This window comes from Spermophilus citellus (assembly GCF_964194105.1).
Source record: "Spermophilus citellus genome assembly, chromosome: 13".
Taxonomy (NCBI): domain Eukaryota; kingdom Metazoa; phylum Chordata; class Mammalia; order Rodentia; family Sciuridae; genus Spermophilus; species Spermophilus citellus.
The window spans coordinates 25,530,019-25,547,134 of record NC_138193.1 but is presented as its reverse complement, the minus strand read 5'-3'; the positions used below and the strand labels follow the sequence as shown (position 1 = coordinate 25,547,134).

The 17,116-nt window shown below is 53.2% G+C and overlaps 1 protein-coding gene across 2 annotated transcripts in view; it reads left to right on the top strand.

Moving 5' to 3' along the window:
• ST3GAL5 (ST3 beta-galactoside alpha-2,3-sialyltransferase 5) overlaps positions 1-17,116 on the top strand; it is a 37,957-nt gene that overhangs the window by 15,524 nt on the left and 5,317 nt on the right. For both annotated transcript variants that reach the window (XM_081264280.1, XM_081264279.1), the window contains exons 2-4: positions 8,298-8,421; positions 9,547-9,658; positions 14,330-14,673. In XM_081264280.1, the coding sequence (XP_081120406.1) occupies positions 8,300-8,421; positions 9,547-9,658; positions 14,330-14,673 (578 nt within the window). In that variant the 5' untranslated portion in view covers positions 8,298-8,299. The remainder of the gene's footprint in view (positions 1-8,297; positions 8,422-9,546; positions 9,659-14,329; positions 14,674-17,116) is intronic.

Sequence of the window (17,116 nt, the reverse complement as noted above, 5' to 3'; positions counted from 1 at the left end):
CGGACACAACATCTTTGTTTGTATGTGGTGCTGAGGATCGAACCCGGGCCGCACGCGTGCCAGGCGAGCGCGCTACCGCTTGAGCCACATCCCCAGCCCCTGTTGAAAGAGATTTATAAAGTAAATGCATTGGATGCTCCCAATTTGCCACTTGTAAAAAGTGAGGCATTTAGTGACTATACGTCATACCTTTGAACAGTTCTGGAAAACTAAGAGATATGATGACATTGGTTGGCGCTCCTGGCTTCCCTGGACAAAGTCACAAAGGAGAACCATGAGCTCAACAAGTCAGTTTCTCAGCTGAAGTCGCGCATGACTGATCTGAAAGCTGCTCAGTGTGTTCTGAAGGAGACTCTCCCCTCTTGTTGTCATAGGGCTAAGGTTGCTGAAAACCAGACACAGACTCTAATCCTGCAATTGGTGAATTAAAACAGAACTTTAACTCTCAGCCTCAGGAGGTGTCTTTGGTCAAAGTGAGGGCGCTGCTTTGGAAAGAAGGGATCCTGCAAATTGGGATGGTGACTTGTGGGAGGAGCCTAAGGCGTGGGTCATTGAACTCCGTATTCTGATGAGTTTATTTGGCCAGAAGTTGTTGAGTCTCCACCCTTAGCCAGGACAGTCACTCCTACCCCACCCTCTGTGGCACTGGCTTCTCCACCTTCCCTGGAGGGAACTAATCCTGCTTTGCTTGTGGAAACAGTAAAAACCTTCCTTGATCCAGTTGCTCAGCAGGAGAATGCTGCTGCTTCTCAGGACCCAGCCTCACCACCCCTTTTGCCTGAGGCCTATAACTAGAGCCCAGTCTAATCAGCCCCTAGAGGTGAGGTACTGAGTGTGACCAGCAGGAGCTCCGCTCCACTCCAAGGAACTTCTTGAGTTTTCTAATTCATACAAGCAGAGGTCGGGTGAACATGTGTGGGAATGGATTTTAAGGGTGTGGGATAATAGCGGAAGGATCATCAACTTGGATCAAACTGAGTTTATTGCTATTGGCCCATTAAGCAGAGATTCTAGGTTTAATGTACTAGCCCGCAGTGCTAAAAAGGGTACTAATAGTTTGGCTGGTTGGCTGAATTATGGGTCCAAAGATGGCCCACTGTAAATGAGCCGGAAATCCATGACATTCTTTGGTTTACTGTTGATGAGGGAATTCAGAGTCTCAGAGAGATCAGAATGCTCGAGTGGGTTTGTCCCGTGCAACCTTCTCCTCCATTCTTGGGGTGTCTGCGCTTCACCAGAACTGTAAGAAACAAATTCGGGAGGGGAGCCCCAGCATCCCTGAAGGGCTCTGTCATTGCTCTTTGCGTGCCAGGCCTTACTGTGGGAGCTGCCGTCAGTCAATTGGAAGACTTCAATGCGATGGGCATGATTGATCTCGGGGAGGAAGAGGCCAAGCAGCAGCCCTCACTTGACAAAGACAGCATGGTCATAGTTACCATAATGGACAACAAAGGGAAGAAATGGACACAATACCCTGACTTCTGTAGATCTCTGGCATTGACTACTTAATCAAGAGCCAAATAGATGAAAACCCACCACATTCTTACTTGACTTATATAAGCAGAAAAACTCCAGGGCAAACGTCCAACAGTCTGCCCCAGATCATAAGAGCAGAGAATCACGACCTCTCAACCACTTCCCGGATTTGAGTCAATCTACTGATCCGGAACCCCTTGAATGAAGGGAAGGCCAGGTCCTCTTGAGGAAGCACCTTGGTACAGTACCATAAATCTTTCCTGTTAATGTGTCTCCCATCCTTCCCTAAAGGGACCTAAGGCCTTTTACCAGGAAGACTGTGCACTGGGGAAAAGGCAGTGATCAGACCTTTCGGGGACTACTAGATGCAGGCTCTGAATTGACATTGATTCCTGGAGATCCGAAACGTTCTTGTGGCCCTCCAGTAAAAGTGGAGGCTTATGGAGGTCAGGTGATCAATGGAGTTTTGGCCAGTGGGTCCAGGGGACCCCCAAACTCATCCGGTGGTTATTTCCCCAGTCCAATAATGTATAATAGGGAAAGACGTGCTTAGCCCTTAGCAAACTCCCACACTGGTTCTCTAACCTGTGGAGTGAGGGTTGTTATCTTGGGCAAGGCTAAATGGAGCCTCTGGGGAAATAGTGGATCAAAAGCAATATCCCATCCCAGGAATTGCAGAGCTTAGTGCCACCACCAAGGACTTGAAGGGTGCAGGGGTGGTGATTCCCACAACACCCCACTTAACTCTTATCTTTGGCCTGTGCAGAAGACAGATGGGTCTTGGAGAAGGACAGTTGATTGTCATAAACTTAATCGGGTGGTGACCCCAACTGCAGCTGCTGTACCAGATGTGGTTTCTTTGCTTGAGCAGATAATGCATCTCCTGGTACCTGGTATGCGGCTACTGATTTGGCACATACCTTTTTCTGCATCGAGGTGCATAAGGACCACCAGAGACAATTCCCCTTCAGCTGGCCAGGCCAGCAGCCCTTCACAGTCCCTCCTCAGACGTGTCTCTGTTCCCAGCACTATGTCACAGCTTAGTTTGCAGAGACCTTGAGCGTCTTTCTCTTCCACAAGGGATTACACTGTCCATTATACCAATGACATTGTGTTGATTGGGCCAACTGAGCGGGAGGTAGCAACCCCTTTGAACTTTCTAGTGAAGCATTTGTGTATCAGAGGGTGAGAAACTAATCCCACTAAAATTCAAGGCCTTTGAGTAAAGTTTATAGCAGTCCAGTGACATGGGGCTGTTGAGATATTCCTTCCAGGTGAAGGAGAAGTTGTGGCATCTGGCCCCTCCTACAAAGAAAGAAGCACCAGGCCTGGGGGGCCTGTTTGAACTTCGGAGTCAGCACATTCCTCACTTGAGTGTGTCACTTAGGCCCATCAAGCGAGTGAGTGGCAAAGCTTCTTGCTTTGAGTGGGGTCCAGAACAGAAGGCTCTGCAGCAGGTCCAGGCTGCTGGGCAGGCTGCTCTGCCACTCGGGCATGTGACCCAGCAGACCCAATGGTCCTTGAGGTGTCAGTGGCAGATAGGGACGCTGTCTGAAGCCTTTGGCAGGCCCCCATTAGCGAATCACCGAGGAGGCCATTGGGTTTCGGAGCAAGGCCCTGCCATCATCTGCAGATAGCTACTCTCCCTTTGAGAAACAGCGCTTGGCCTTCTACTGGGCCTTAGTGGGAACTGAACGCCTGACCTTGGGCCACCAGGTTACTATGTGACCTGAGCTGCCCATTATGAGCTGGGTGGTATCAGACCCACCAAGCCATGAAGTCGGACATGTGCAGCAGTACTCCATCACCAAGTGGAGGTGGTACCTACGCCATTGAGCACAGGAGGGACCTGAAGGCACAAGTAGGCTGCATGAAGAAGTAGCCAACTGTCCATGGCTCCTGCTCCTGCTGCAGTACCTTCTGTCCCTCAGAATGAACCTGTGTCTTCGTGGGATGAACCTTATGCTCAATTGACAGAGGAAGGGAAGACTGGGGCTTGGTTCAGGGATGGTTCTGCATAATACCCAGGTACCACCCAGTAGTGGACAGCTGTGGCACTGCTGCCCCTTTCTGGAACAGCCCAGAAGGACACTGGTGAAAAGAAACCTTCACAATGGGCAGAACTTCAGGCATATGTGGTAGCATCTGGCTGGGCATTTTACCTGGAAGGAAAATGGCCAGATGTGTGATTAAACACTAGCTCATGGGCCACAGCCAAAGGGTTGGCTAGCTGGTCAGGGAAGTGGAAAGAACATAATTGGAGAATTGGTGACAAGGACATTTGAGGAAGAAGTATGTGGGTAGACCTGTCTGAACGGGCAAAGGATGTGAAGATATTTGGGTCTCATGTGAATGTCCACCAAATGTGATGTCAGCAAAGGAGGATTTTAATAATCAGGTAGATGGACAGCAGTCCACCTCTTTCCCCAGCCACCCCTGCAATGAACAGTGGTCATGGTTGCAGGGATGGCGGTTATGCATGTGCTCAGCAGCATGGACGTCCACTCACCAAGGCTAATTTGGCTACAGCCACAGCCCGTTTGCCAGCAGCAGAGACCAACGCTAAGCCCCCTAGTGGCATGATTCCCCTGGGAAATCAGCCAGCAACCAGAGGCAGGTTGAATATAGTGGACTGCTTCCATCACAGAAGGGGCAGTGGTTTATCCTTACCAAAATAACACTTATTCTGGCTATGGATTTGCCTTCCCTGCACGTAGTGCTTCAGCCCAAACTACCATCCATGGACTTTCAGAATGCCTTATCCATTGCCATGGGATTCCACACAGCATTGCTTCAAACCGAGGAACTCACTTCATGGCCAAAGAAGTGCGGCAGTGGGGTCAGGCTCATGGGATTCACTGTCTTACCATGTTCTGCTCCATCCTGAAGCAGCTGGTTTGGTAGAACATTGGAATGGACTCTTGAAGATGCCGTTACAGTGCCAGCTAGGTGGCGATACAGTGCAGGGCAGGGACAAAGAACTTCAGAAGGCTGTCTATACTCTGAATCAGCATCCACTCTATGGTACTGTCTCTCTTATTGGTAGAATTCATGGGTCCAGGAATGAATTCATGGATGGAGATGGAAATGGTACCTCTCACCATCACCCCTAGGGACCCACTAGAAAAGTTTGTGCTTCCTGTCCCTGCAACATTATACTCTGCAGCCTGGAAGTCTTAGTTCCAGAAGGAGGAATGCTTCTGCCTGGAGATGCAACAGTGATTTCATTAAACTGGAAGTTAAGCTCCCCTCCCCCGCACATACATGAACTGAGTCAGCAAGTTAAGGAGGGAGTCACCGTGCTAGTGGGGTGACTGATCCAGAGTCCCAAGGGGACATTGTCTGTCACTCCACAATGGAGATAAAGAAGCACACTCCTGGAGTGCTGGAGATCCCTTAGGGCGTCTCCTGGTACTGTTGTTAAGTACTTGGGAAACCACAAGGACCCAATCCAGGCAAGGTGACAAAAGTCTCAGACCCTTCAGGAATGAAGGTGTGGGTCCCACCTCCAGGGAAAGAGCCAAGACCTGCTGAAATACTTGCTGAAGATTGAGGGAATACACAGCGGGTGGTAGAAGGTAGTCATAAATACCAGCTGTGGCCACATGGACAGTTACAGAAATGAGGATTGTAATTGCCACTGATGACTCTTCCCTGTTCCATTAACAATATGTTCAGGTGTACTTACACATACATCAAGAGGAAATGTTGTTATTCTCCTGTTATTCATCATGTAATGTAATACTGTAATGACTTAACATCAGTAATGTTTGTGTTTTTTCTATTCTGGAGAAAGAACTAGTGTATTCAGTTATAGGAAGGATAATTATGTTAGTCAGAATTATCACCTGGCTATTGTGTTTACTTGGAGATTAAGTATGATATAAAGAATCATACTTGGATATCAGATTGAAAAAGGGTGGACTTGTAACAGTTAATTTGAATTGCCAATTTGATTGGATTAAGAGATGCCAGGAGTTGAGAGGATTATGGATGTGTCTTTAGGTTGTGTCTAGGAATGATTGGCATGTGGAATAGCCAACTGAAATGGAGACCCTCCCTAAGCTTGGGCAGCATCGACCTATAGGATGGTAGCTTGGATGGAATAAAAATTGGAAGAACAAGGAAGCAGCAGCAGATGCAAGCTCAGTTCTTCTTGAATGTTTTCTTTTGTTTTTAATAGTTTTTAGTTGTTGATGTACCTTTGTTTTCTATTTATTTATATGTGGTGTTGAGGATCGAACCCAGCACCTCACACATGCTAGGCAATGCTCTGTCACTGAGCCCCAGCCCGAATGGGTTCTTACTGCTTCTGTGATCATCTGAGGATATGGAACTTGGGCTTCTTCACTCTTCCAAAGCGAACTCTGACAGTGGTCCCCAGAAGCCTTCCCTCTCAGGCTAGGGCAGCACCGTGAATCCTCTTGTTCTGGAGCTTCAGCCTCTTGGACTGCGCAGCTACTGGTTCTCCCATCCTGCAGACGGCCATGTGGACTGTCCAGCTCTGGTCATAAATCAACCTAATAAGTCCCCTTTTATAATCATACTTAGGTGATGGTGAGATTACAAACTGAGTTGATCTTAAAGCAGGAGATGGAAACTTTATTCACCAGCCCGTGGTCTGGATCCACCAGCTGGTGGGCCAAGGGGCAGGCTCCAAGTCTATACCCTTCCACCAGCTCCCAGGGTTAGAGCACACCTTTATAGTCCAAACCATATTAATCATAAGTGGCTGTTGCTGTGATTCAAAATCATAAACAAACATCACAAGATCTAAAATCATAAGCAGAAGGGGAAGTATGCTGAGAGCCACAACCAAGTCAAGATGGCGCCTGGCACTTTGCCATAAGGAGTGGTTTGAAAAGTAATGCCAGCGAGCCATTAAGATGATGGAGATTCCTTAATGACTGACTGCTGTATCTAATGATGTTAATTAAGTTAAGCTGTGTATAATTATTAAGATGATGAGGATTCCTTAATGACTGATTGCTGTAACTGGATGATGCTAAATTGAAACAAGCTGTGTATTCAGTTATGTATAAATACCTCAACTGTCTCGCAATAAAGCGGCTCCCGCTGTATCAACCTTCACAAGTTGCTTGTCACCCACTGGTTGAGCACAAGTTAAAGAATGATTACTAACATCTAGATAATCGTTCTCTGACAGGGTTTCACTAAGTTGCTGAGACTGGCCTCAAACTTGCGATCCTCCTGTGCCGCAGTCTGGCTGGGCACAAAATAACTGGGAGGTCATGAGCCACTTGTAGGTTCAAACAGGAACTACTTTATTCGAGAACTCCACGGGAACTCCGAGAGAACTCAAAAGTAGTGGGCACCCGAGGTAGCAGGAGCCGCCCTATTGCCGGACAGCAGAGGTCCATATGCACAACTGAATACACAGCCTGCCCCAATCCAGCATCATCCAGTTACAGCAATCAGCCATCATCCCAATAATTATACACAGCTTAACTTAACCATCATCATCCTAATGGCTCGCTGGTGCTACCCCTCAATCATTCCTTCTGGCAAAATGCCAGGCGCCATCTTGACTTGGTTGTGGCTCTCAACACTCCTGCCTCAGCATCCTGGGTTCCTGAGATAATAAGTATATGCTACCACATATGCTTGAAAGGTCACAAATAAAAAATAAAAAGGTCTGGGGATGTAATGAGACCCTGTCTCAAGATGGAAAATGGGGGGCAGGAGGCTGGGGCTCAGTGGTAGAGTACCCTGAGCTCAAGCCCAAGTACTGAAGTAAAAAGAGTAAACATTTTGGAATAATCGTAAATTCACGAGATACCTCGGGGTGCCTCCGTGCCTTTCCTAGTCCCCGACAGTGGTGCCTGTGAGGCTCCCGTCATAGCTGGGAGGCTACATGGGCACCAGACAGGGAACATCTTCATCACTGAAGCCCCCGACACCCCGATGTGTCCCCACCCTCCAGCACCAGACACCCCCCACGTGTTCCTATCCTGCAGCCCTAGACACCCCAACGTGTCCCCACCCCACAGTCTTAGACACCCTGATGCATCCCCACCCCACAGCCCCAGACATCCCAACACGTCCCCACCCTGTAGCCCCAGATGCCTTGATGTGTCCCCACCCCCAGTCCTAGACACCCTGATGCGTCCCCACCCCCAGCCCAGACGCCCAGTTGCTCACCCCTCAGCCCCAGCTGCCCTGACACATCCCCTACCCATGCGTCCCCACCCCACAGCCCCAGACACCCCATCACACCCCCACCCCTCAGCGCCAGTCACCCCGTCGCGCCCCCACCCCTCAGCCCCAGCTGCTCCGACACATCCCCCCCATGCATCCCCAGCCCCAGACATCCCGATGCATCCCCAGCCCCCCAAGCATCTCTAGCCCCAGACACCCCGATGCATCCCCAACCCCCATGCATCCCCATGCATCCCCAGACACCCCAACACATCCCCACCCCCCAGCCCCAGACACCCCGACGCATTCCCCCCATGCATCCCTCCCCAGCCCCAGACGCCCTGTCCTCCCCAGCCTCAGACACCTGATGCGTCCCCACCCCCCAGCCCCAGGCATCTCGATGTGTCCCCCCCAGCCCCAGCCTCCCTGATATGTCCCCAGCCTCAGACACCCTGATGTGTCCCCCCCCCCCAGTCCCAGACGCCCCCACGGGTCCTCTCTACTGGGCTGTCATTCTGGAGCTCAGGAATCATGGCCTGCAGCTCTGCTGTCACTACCGACTCCCTCTACCTAGGCCCAGGTGGCACTTTCCCCAGTTTGTCCCCTCACTGCCAGCCCACTTCGGCTCACACACCCTGTGCCCACTGTGCCCTCTCCTGCAGCAATGCCCAGTGAGTGCGACTCTCTGAAGCCCAGGAGTGACGGTTCAAGGACCCCCCTGCAATGGTACAGCGGTGCACAGAGCAGGATGCGGAGACCCAGCCTGCTGCTGAGAGACGTCATCAAGTGAGTGCCCGCCCAGGGCCGGCCAAGGCGTCCAGAGGGGAAATGGGGCAAATAGGAGAGGCCTCGGGCACTCAGCATGCAGGACTCTGGGGGCCAGGGAGAAGGACACCCACGTCCCAAGGCTTGAAACTCAGAAGACAGCACAGGGACTCCACAAGTCCCCCAGCCTGCTCCCCATGTCCCCTCCACCCTTCAGGACCACCGTGCTGCAGGGTTCTTGTGAGTGCGTGTGTGTCTGTGTGTCCTGTCCTGTTCCCACACAGTAGTGGCAGGATCCTGGTCATTCATGGTCTTTAGTCTCAGGGAAGAATTCAGATCTGTGTCCAGGTGTCCACAGGGAGCCTGAAATGAGAGAGAGGACCCTGACTGCCCAGTAGGCTGGGCAGCTGGGGGTAGGGCACTTGCCCATGTGCCTGGGGCTGGCTCCACTCCCAGCACCGAGAACCAGACCAAAACCTGCCTGCCACGCCTCCTGCCTGTGCCCAGCTCTGCCACCGTGGCACCTACAGAGGGCGCTTTGCTGGGTGCTTTGCTCTAAGCTGCCCCTCACCTGGTGCAGGGACCATTCCCCGTGGCCCGGCCCCCTCCTTCCATGTCAGACGTGGGTCCTGGAAAGCTGTGGTACTTAAACCTTAAACCCGTGTGGGTGGTCTTACCTTTAGTTCATCAGGGCCCTGGGGAGCTCGTGAAAAATGAGACCCCTAGAACCTAGACCCAGCTCTTCCTCCAGACCTCTGTGAGTGTGCACGTGTGAGTGGACATGACAGTGTGGATGCTCACATCTCTGAAAACAGTTTTTGGGTGGTCCTAGGGAGATATCCAGTGCTGTCTCCCTCCAGTCAGCCTCATTTCTGGGTAGAACTTTCTAGAAGTATTATGAGTAGATTGTTTCTTTCGTGTTCCTGTTTTTGGAAGGACTGACAATATTTTAAAGAAGCCAAAACCCGGAAGCTCAGATTCTGTGGTCCTGACCCAGAGCGTGCTTCTGTCCAGTCTCTGATCTGCACTGTGGCCTAGGTTTTATCAAGGTCCTTGGACAGCCGGGTGACCAGCTGGCTTTGAGGGAAGTGGCACCTTCCACGAGCTGCGTGGGGGTCGGCGTCACTGCCTGCCTGGTTCTTCCAGGTGCTCCCTGCTGGTGTTGGGAGTGTGGCTCCTTTACATCCTCAAGTTGAGCTACACCTCGGAGGAGTGCGGCGGCCGGAAGATGCAGTATGTGGACCCTGAACGCATGAAGGTGAGCTGCCATCCCCGGGTGATGGACGTTGGATGCAGGAATCCACCCAGATGCCTCCCCACAGGCCCCGCTGCCTGCAAGCTGCCCAGCTGCCCCTCACTGCAGCTGCAGGGTGGGGGTGGGGGTGGGGGGTCCACTAGTGTGCCAGCGCGGGGGCTGCTAGTGTGATACTGCCCACCCGTTCTGAGCAGAGGGGAGCATGCGCCAGGGTAGCTCTCGTCCCTCCGGTGGTCTCTTCCATTCTCACGAGGTCCTGTGTTGAGTTCTCTCTCCATCCACTTTTCTAGCAGGTAATGGATTGACGGTTCAGCAGAGATCCCGCTGGCCATGGACGAGGTTGGATTAGTAGGCCTGGGGCCTGCCTGTGGGAAGAGGCGCCTCACTAGGGGGCACGTTAGGGACGGTGGCTGACACACTGGGCTATGTGGCTCTCTCCTGAGACTATCACTGCCTTCTGCTGGGGAGGCCAGACCTGGAGGGCTGAGCTACTTGCTCAGGCCTCATTAGTCAGTGCTCGCTGTGTGCTGGACCTGCCCTGCAGTGGTCAGTGGTGCTAACTCACTCATCCATGTGCCATGTGGAGCAGGTGTGTGACCTTACCCCTCACAGCCCACTACAGTTGATTATGGCCCTCTGCCTCCTGGGTTCACAGTGAGCCACAGCACCAGCACCCATGCCCTGTCTCCCCTCCCTGGAATGTCTGGGAGGTGAAAAAATGATGTGACCAACTGTGACCAAGGCAACATTACTGGTCTCAAGGCTCTGGAACGTCCCCCCACCATGTCTGCCAGATGTGGTTTCCTTAAGAGTTGGTGATGGTAAACTGTAAGTGGTAGGACTCATTCCCTTGATGAGAATAAAGGTCATTTATAGGGACTCGCCCCTGTGGCCGCAATTAGGCTGGGGACATTGCTTCACGCATGTCAGTGTATGATCCCTCACAGTCAGTCCTCAGCTCGGCCCCTGGCCCAGGCAGCTGGCCAAGTTTTCACTGTAGTATTCTTTCTGTGACTTGGTCATTTAGATTGTGTTGCTTTAAACCTGGTGACATTGCAGAAGGCGCGTCAGTGTGGGCTCATGACTCAGGAGCTCCAGCCCTCCCTGTGTCAGGCTCTGGGCGGGTGCATGGGGCGTCTCCCCTCGAGTTTCCAGACGGGGAGAAGGAAGTGGTCCAAGGCAACCGAGGCCCCAGGTCACGGTGCCCGGCAGGTGGGCTCCCTCCAGTGGTTGCCTTCCTCCTGAGCGCTGTGCCCTCTCCTGAGTGCTTTTTTGAAGTGATGACCGTAACAGAATCTCGCCTCTTACTAACAAACATGCCCCGTGCCTATGCTCCTGAGATGGACGATCCTGAACGTCACGGAGTGGAGTGAAGTGGAGGCCAGGACCTTCACCCTGGTTCTCCGTGGCAGACTGCCACGGCGTTGACCTCACAACTGTAGGTACCAGGCGTCGGCTTAGTTTTAGTTGTGAACATCCTGAAAGACGCTGAGAATGGGATGGACAGGCATCATGTGTCCTGCATGAGCGTCCCATTCCCTGGCCGCTGCCTAGGCCCTGCACCAGCTCCTCCTGGGGTGCCCCTTGCTGGCTGCACTGGCTTCCAGCTCTGGAGCTGTCAACGGCAGAGCTCGCTCAGGGTGCCTCTCCCAGGCGTTCTCCTCGGAGCTTTGGGCCCAGGCAGCAGTGAAGGGGTGCCCGGGTGGAGCTCAGGAAGGAGGCCCTGACCTGTCCCTTCCCTGCTCCTTACACGTTTGAGTTGAGGTGGATGAAGGGAACGGCACCGGCTGTCCCAGCTTCCGTGGCATTTAGAAGGCACATTGGCTCAGACTGACTTCCTGCACCAGCCTGCTCCAGGCCCACGAGGGCAGCAGACAGAGGTGACTGCTGGGCCTTGCACTCCGCTCAAAGCCTAGAAAATGTGGCTTGGAGCCTGATGTTGAACTCTTGGCCAGAATGGAAAAGGAATGAAGTCTTACCCCTTCCAATGAAACTCCTAGAGCAGGCTCGCAGCCCCAGAGCTGTGCCCCTCCCTGGCCTGCGACCTCACTTTCCACCACAGGCAGGGGAAGCTTCCCAGGTCTCTCACGGTGCTTCCCAGATATTCCCTCCACCCAAGGAGATATGCAAAGCCAGATGCCTGAGATGTCACTGTGATGGGAGGTTTGAGCCTTTGTTTTCTAAAAATCACTGTTTACAACCTTCAGACCTGGAGTCTAGGGATAAGTGAATACAGTATGGTGGGGTGTATACAGTAGGGGTGGGTGTAAACAGTATGGTGGGGTGTATACAGTAGGGGTGAGTGTATATAGTATGGTGGGGTGTATACAGTAGGTGTGGGTATAAACAGTATGGTGGGGTGTATACAGTAGGTGAGTATATACAGTATGGTGGGGTGTATACAGTAGGGGTAGGTGTAAACAGTATGGTGGGGTGTATACAGTAGGTGAGTATATAAGTATGGTGGGGTGTATACAGTAGGGGTGAGTGTATACAGTATGGTGGGGTGTATATAGTAGGGGTGGGTGTAAACAGTATGGTGGGGTGTATACAGTAGGTGAGTATACAGTATGGTGGGGTGTATACAGTAGGGGTGAGTGTAAACAGTATGGTGGGTGTGTACAGTAGAGGTGAACGTAAACAGTATGGTGGGGTATATACAGTAGGGGTGAGTGTATACAGTAGGGGTGAGTGTATACAGTATGGTAGGTGTATACAGTAGGGTGGGGTGTATAAAGTAGAGTGAGTGTATACAGTAGGGGTGAGTGTATACAGTATGGTGGGGTGTATACAGTAGGGTGAGTGTATACAGTATGGTGGGGTATATACAGTAGGGTGAGTGTGTACAGTATGGTGGGGTGTATACAGTATGGTGGGTGTATACAGTAGGGTGAGTGTAGACAGTATGGTGGGTTATATACAGTAAGGTGAGTGTGTACAGTATGGTGGGGTATATACAGTAGGGGTGAGTGTATACAGTATGGTGAGTGTATACAGTAGGGGTGAGTGTATACACTATGGTGGGTGTATACAGTAGAAGTGAGTGTATACAGTATGGTAGGTGCATACAGTAGGGTGAGTGTAGACAGTATGGTGGCCCCACTGCTGGTGTGGCTGTCCGGGTGCAGGGTCGCGGTGTCTCCTCATTGGCCTGATTCCTCTTGGAGCCACCGATCGCGTGCAGACTGCTCTTCTCGGGGGCTGCCGTGTGCTGTTTCTGTGGGTTCCTGTCGCTCCAGGGGCTGCGAGTCAGCCCGGTCGGCACTCCGCACACACCTCTCTGGAGGCTGCCTTGCTCCACGGTTGGCTGGATCCGTTGCTCCGGGTCTCAGATGAGGCACAACCTGACAGAGTGGAGCACACTGCCTGCAGCCTGGTGGCTGGGAAGCAGAGAGAACAGAGGGGAAAGGCCAGGGACAAGATACACCTTCCAGGGCACGTCCCCAGTGACCCCCTTCTCCTGCCTGTGATCCACCACCCTCTGTGGGGCAGTCCCTTGTCAAGTCCAGAGCCCTTGGGATCCAGGCGCTGCCTACCAGTCCCACCTCTGAACGGGCTGCAGGACAACAAGCCTGCAGCGGGGAGCCCTGGAGGTCACTGCAGACCAAGACTGGGACAGAGCCCTGGAGGTCACTGCAGACCTAAGCTGGAATAGAGCCCTGGAGGTCACTGCAGACCTAGGCTGGGACAGAGCCCTGGAGGTCACTGCAGACCAAGGCTGGGACAGAGCCCTGGAGGTCACTGCAGACCAAGGCTGGGACAGAGCCCTGGAGGTCACTGCAGACCAAGGCTGGGACAGAGCCCTGGAGGTCACTGCAGACCAAGGCTTGGACAGAGCCCTGGAGGTCACTGCAGACCTAGGCTGGAACACTGGGGTAGCATTTAGAACTCGGCTGCAGTACAAGTCCTCATAAAACAACACTGGCGGAGTTGAAAAGACCTGGTAAATCCCTTATGTAACACCCTGGGGAGTACAGGAGCGCACACGTGCGCACACGTGCACACGGCAGCATAGAAGGAGGTGCTCAGAGGAAGGCCGGGGTGGCAGAGAGATGGAGAAGGGCCCCTGGCTCAGCAGCTGCCCCTGGCTGACACGAACCACACAGGTGCTGCTAACAAGCCACTGTCCCCAACCATGTTTCAGGTCACTTACCCCCCAGATTGTGCACAGCTTGTTACCCAACTGCTAAAGAAACCTTTTCCTTATCCTGCAGGATGGGAATCTACAGAATGAAACCTTTTAAAAAATTGTGGTCAAATGAAAACTATGATTGGTTCCTCTTGGCCACTCTTACACCTGTAGTTTTGCACCTTAGCATGGTCACTTGGAGGCCAAGCAGCTCTCCAGATATGGGTCTTGCCAGAATAGCCCTCTGCAGCTGTGCCAGCTCCCTCTCCCCGCAGGCACTGTCCGTCTGTGGGTGACCAGATAGGTCACGGAGGGGTCACATGAGCCAGCTTTCCCCGTGGGCTGCGGCAGGTGCCCCTGTCCAGCACACCAGCCTGCTGGCATTCCTAGGTGCTTTCTTCCCCGGGTCCTCTTCAGCTAGACTGGCAGGAGGCAGAGCCCTTGCCGCCTCCAGGAGCAGTGAGATGGGCACCCTCGGACTGTCCCCCGGAGGGGTGGTGCTCCCAGTAGGGGCGGCTTCCACTCAGCCTGCGCTTGCCTTGCAGAGAGCCCAGAGACATGCCCAGCAGGTCCTGCAGAGGGAGTGCCGGCCGGCGTTTGCCAAGAGGGCGATGGTGCAGCTGTTCGAGGGCCGGTACAGAGCGGACCTGGCACCCTTCGTGCAGAAGGCCCCTGACGCCAGCGGGGCCGAGTACAAGTACGACCCTCCCTTCGGGTTCCGCAAGTTCTCCAGCAAAGTCCAGAGCCTCCTGGAGACGCTGCCCGAGCACGGCTTTCCCGAACACTGGGAAGCCAAGGCCTGCCGGCGATGCGTGGTCATCGGCAGTGGAGGGATACTGCACGGCCTGGGGCTGGGCCCTGCCCTGAACCAGTTCGATGTCGTGATAAGGTACCTGGCTTTCCAGAGCCTCTTGCTGGGGTTCAGGCCACTGCTGGGGACAGTGAGGGTGGAGCTCGGGTCCACGCCCCCAAGGGACTTCTCAGCACCCAGGCTGCAGGGGCAGCAGGCAGGGGCCGCAGTCAAGGGGGGGGGGGTCTGGAAGGATGGGCAGGTCCAGGGGAACAGAGGCCCCAGAGGTCAGAGCAAGGTGGGGACCCTGTCTTCAAGGTGGCGAGAGGCTGGTGAGGCCGTGGGGCTGGCAGGCAGGACCCGCAGTGAGGAGCTGGTGTCAGGTCTCTGCTCGGGTTAAAACTTGTTTTCCGGCGGGGTAGCTCAGTGGTAGAGCACCTGCCTGCCCTCCCCAACACCACAGAAAGAGCAAATGAACAAACCTGTTTTTCCAATTATACTAGTAAAATATGTTCATTATTAAAATTCAGAAGAAGAGGGGAGGAAATTGCAGCCGCTGCTCCCCACAGAGTTCCCACCGATCCTGAGTGACTCGTGGATTTGCAGGGTGCTTCTGAACTCGACACTAGGAGTGGTTTCTGAGGTCATTAAATTCCTGGCAGATCTTCCAGGAAGGTGTTGTGAGGGCTCAGGGGTTCTTTGGGGGCACTTGGATGGTCTCAGTTTTCATTACTGTGGAGTATCCTGCATATCCTTGTCCCTGCGTCTCCATGTCCCTCTGCCGTCATTTCCTTGGAGACCTTCCTTAAAGCAAGGTGGTGGGTTCCAAGACAGGTGGCTGTCCCCAGGTCCCGGGTCACTGCACTCAGCTGCCTGTCTCCATTTTACAGAGAAGCAGAGCCTGGGCCTGGGGGGCCACAGCCCACCTCAGTTTGCCCAGCAGCTGCACATGGGTGGGTTGAAGGCAGAGGAGAGGGACCTGCGCATGGAGGGCCGGGCTCAGGGTGTGGAGCCTGGGGACAGAGGGAGCCCTCCTGGGAGGTAGGGCAGCACTTCCTGACAGTCTGGTGGTGACAGGGGCATCTAGATTTCCAATCTGGGGTCAGAGGCATTAGTGGAATCACTGTCAGAAATGGGGAAAGTGAAAAAGTCTATGGTTGGTGAGGGACAATAACAAAATCTGTTTTGGACATTTGAATCCTGAAAGTGAAGATACGCCCACATAGTGCCCTGTGGTTTGGGGCAAGTTTCTTAACTGCTCTGCACCTGTTTCTTATCAAGAAACGCTGCAAGAATGGCACAAAGAGCTTCCCCCCCTCTGGTCCCCAAGTCTGGCCCATCGTGAGTAGGAAGCACTGTTAGGTCCCAAATGCATTGGAGCCACCTGCCCTCCAGAGTGCCCTGGCCCAGCCATGTGGCCCACTGGCCTGGCCAGTTTCCCCTTGTCCTGAGGCTGCCTGGAGCCGTGGCTTGCTGCCCAGCATCACAGCTGAGTATTGAACCACGTGTCCTTGGCCTGGGACGACATTCAGGCTTCTGCTGCCTGCATGTTCTTCTGCGCCACCGAGAAGTCAAGGGACTGAAGTTGGACTGTTGACAGGGACCTACCTGCATTGCCATTCTTTTCTGGACTCTTTGAGAGTTGCAGATAGGTTCCACCCACATCCCGCATGGGCAGTGGAAGTGGGGTTGCCCTCAGTGGAATGGGCTGGCTGGGAAGTAAGAGCTAGGAAAAATAGAACGGCGAGAGAACCACAGGGCACAGAAAATGTTTCCACAAAGCAGGGGCAGGACAGGCTACCCCACAGACGGGTCCAGCTTCTGGACTCTGCAAAACGGAGCCACGCTGCTTTATTTACATCAGGAAACATCAAAAGCCTTCCATAGAATGTTCCTCACCAAAAAAGGCTAAATGTGGGCTGTCCAGTTCCCAACAGGTTAACACCCATCTCCAGAGCTAACAAGAGTGGAGATAAAGATCACATGCACTGGGCACTCTGTTGCTGCAGGAAAGCCATAGATAGTGCACAGTGCCAAACCTAAATGTCCCTGGCTACCGCACCGAGAGAAGATCCTCCTGTAATCCCTGGTGGCTTCCTGCAGAGAGCAGCCCTCTGCCCCTAGGCAGTGCAGTGTGCTTGTCCTGAGAATAGGCCCCAGCGCTAATATAATGTACTCATTAGGAGACAGGCCTTACCTGAGCCCTCACTTACATTCCACCCATGGTCCCCAAATGAGCTTTATTTAAAACAGAGGAAAGAAAGGACCGGAGTGCTGCCAGCCCAGGACCTTGGCATGTGGTACTATCATGTCAAGTGACGGGACAGCACATGAGGTCAGGAGTTCCGGAAGAGGAAGTGGCCGCAGGAAGGAGGAGAAAGGTTAAATGCAGGTGTGATCAACACACAGGAAGAAGCAAAGGCATGTTTCTTGAGATTTCAGAACAGTGTAGCTGCTTGTGGCGCTGCTTCTGCGGGGTTCGTAGAACCTCCTGGAAATAGTGCCCTGGTGAAGGCTTTGGTGACATGCCAGGAGCCCCACC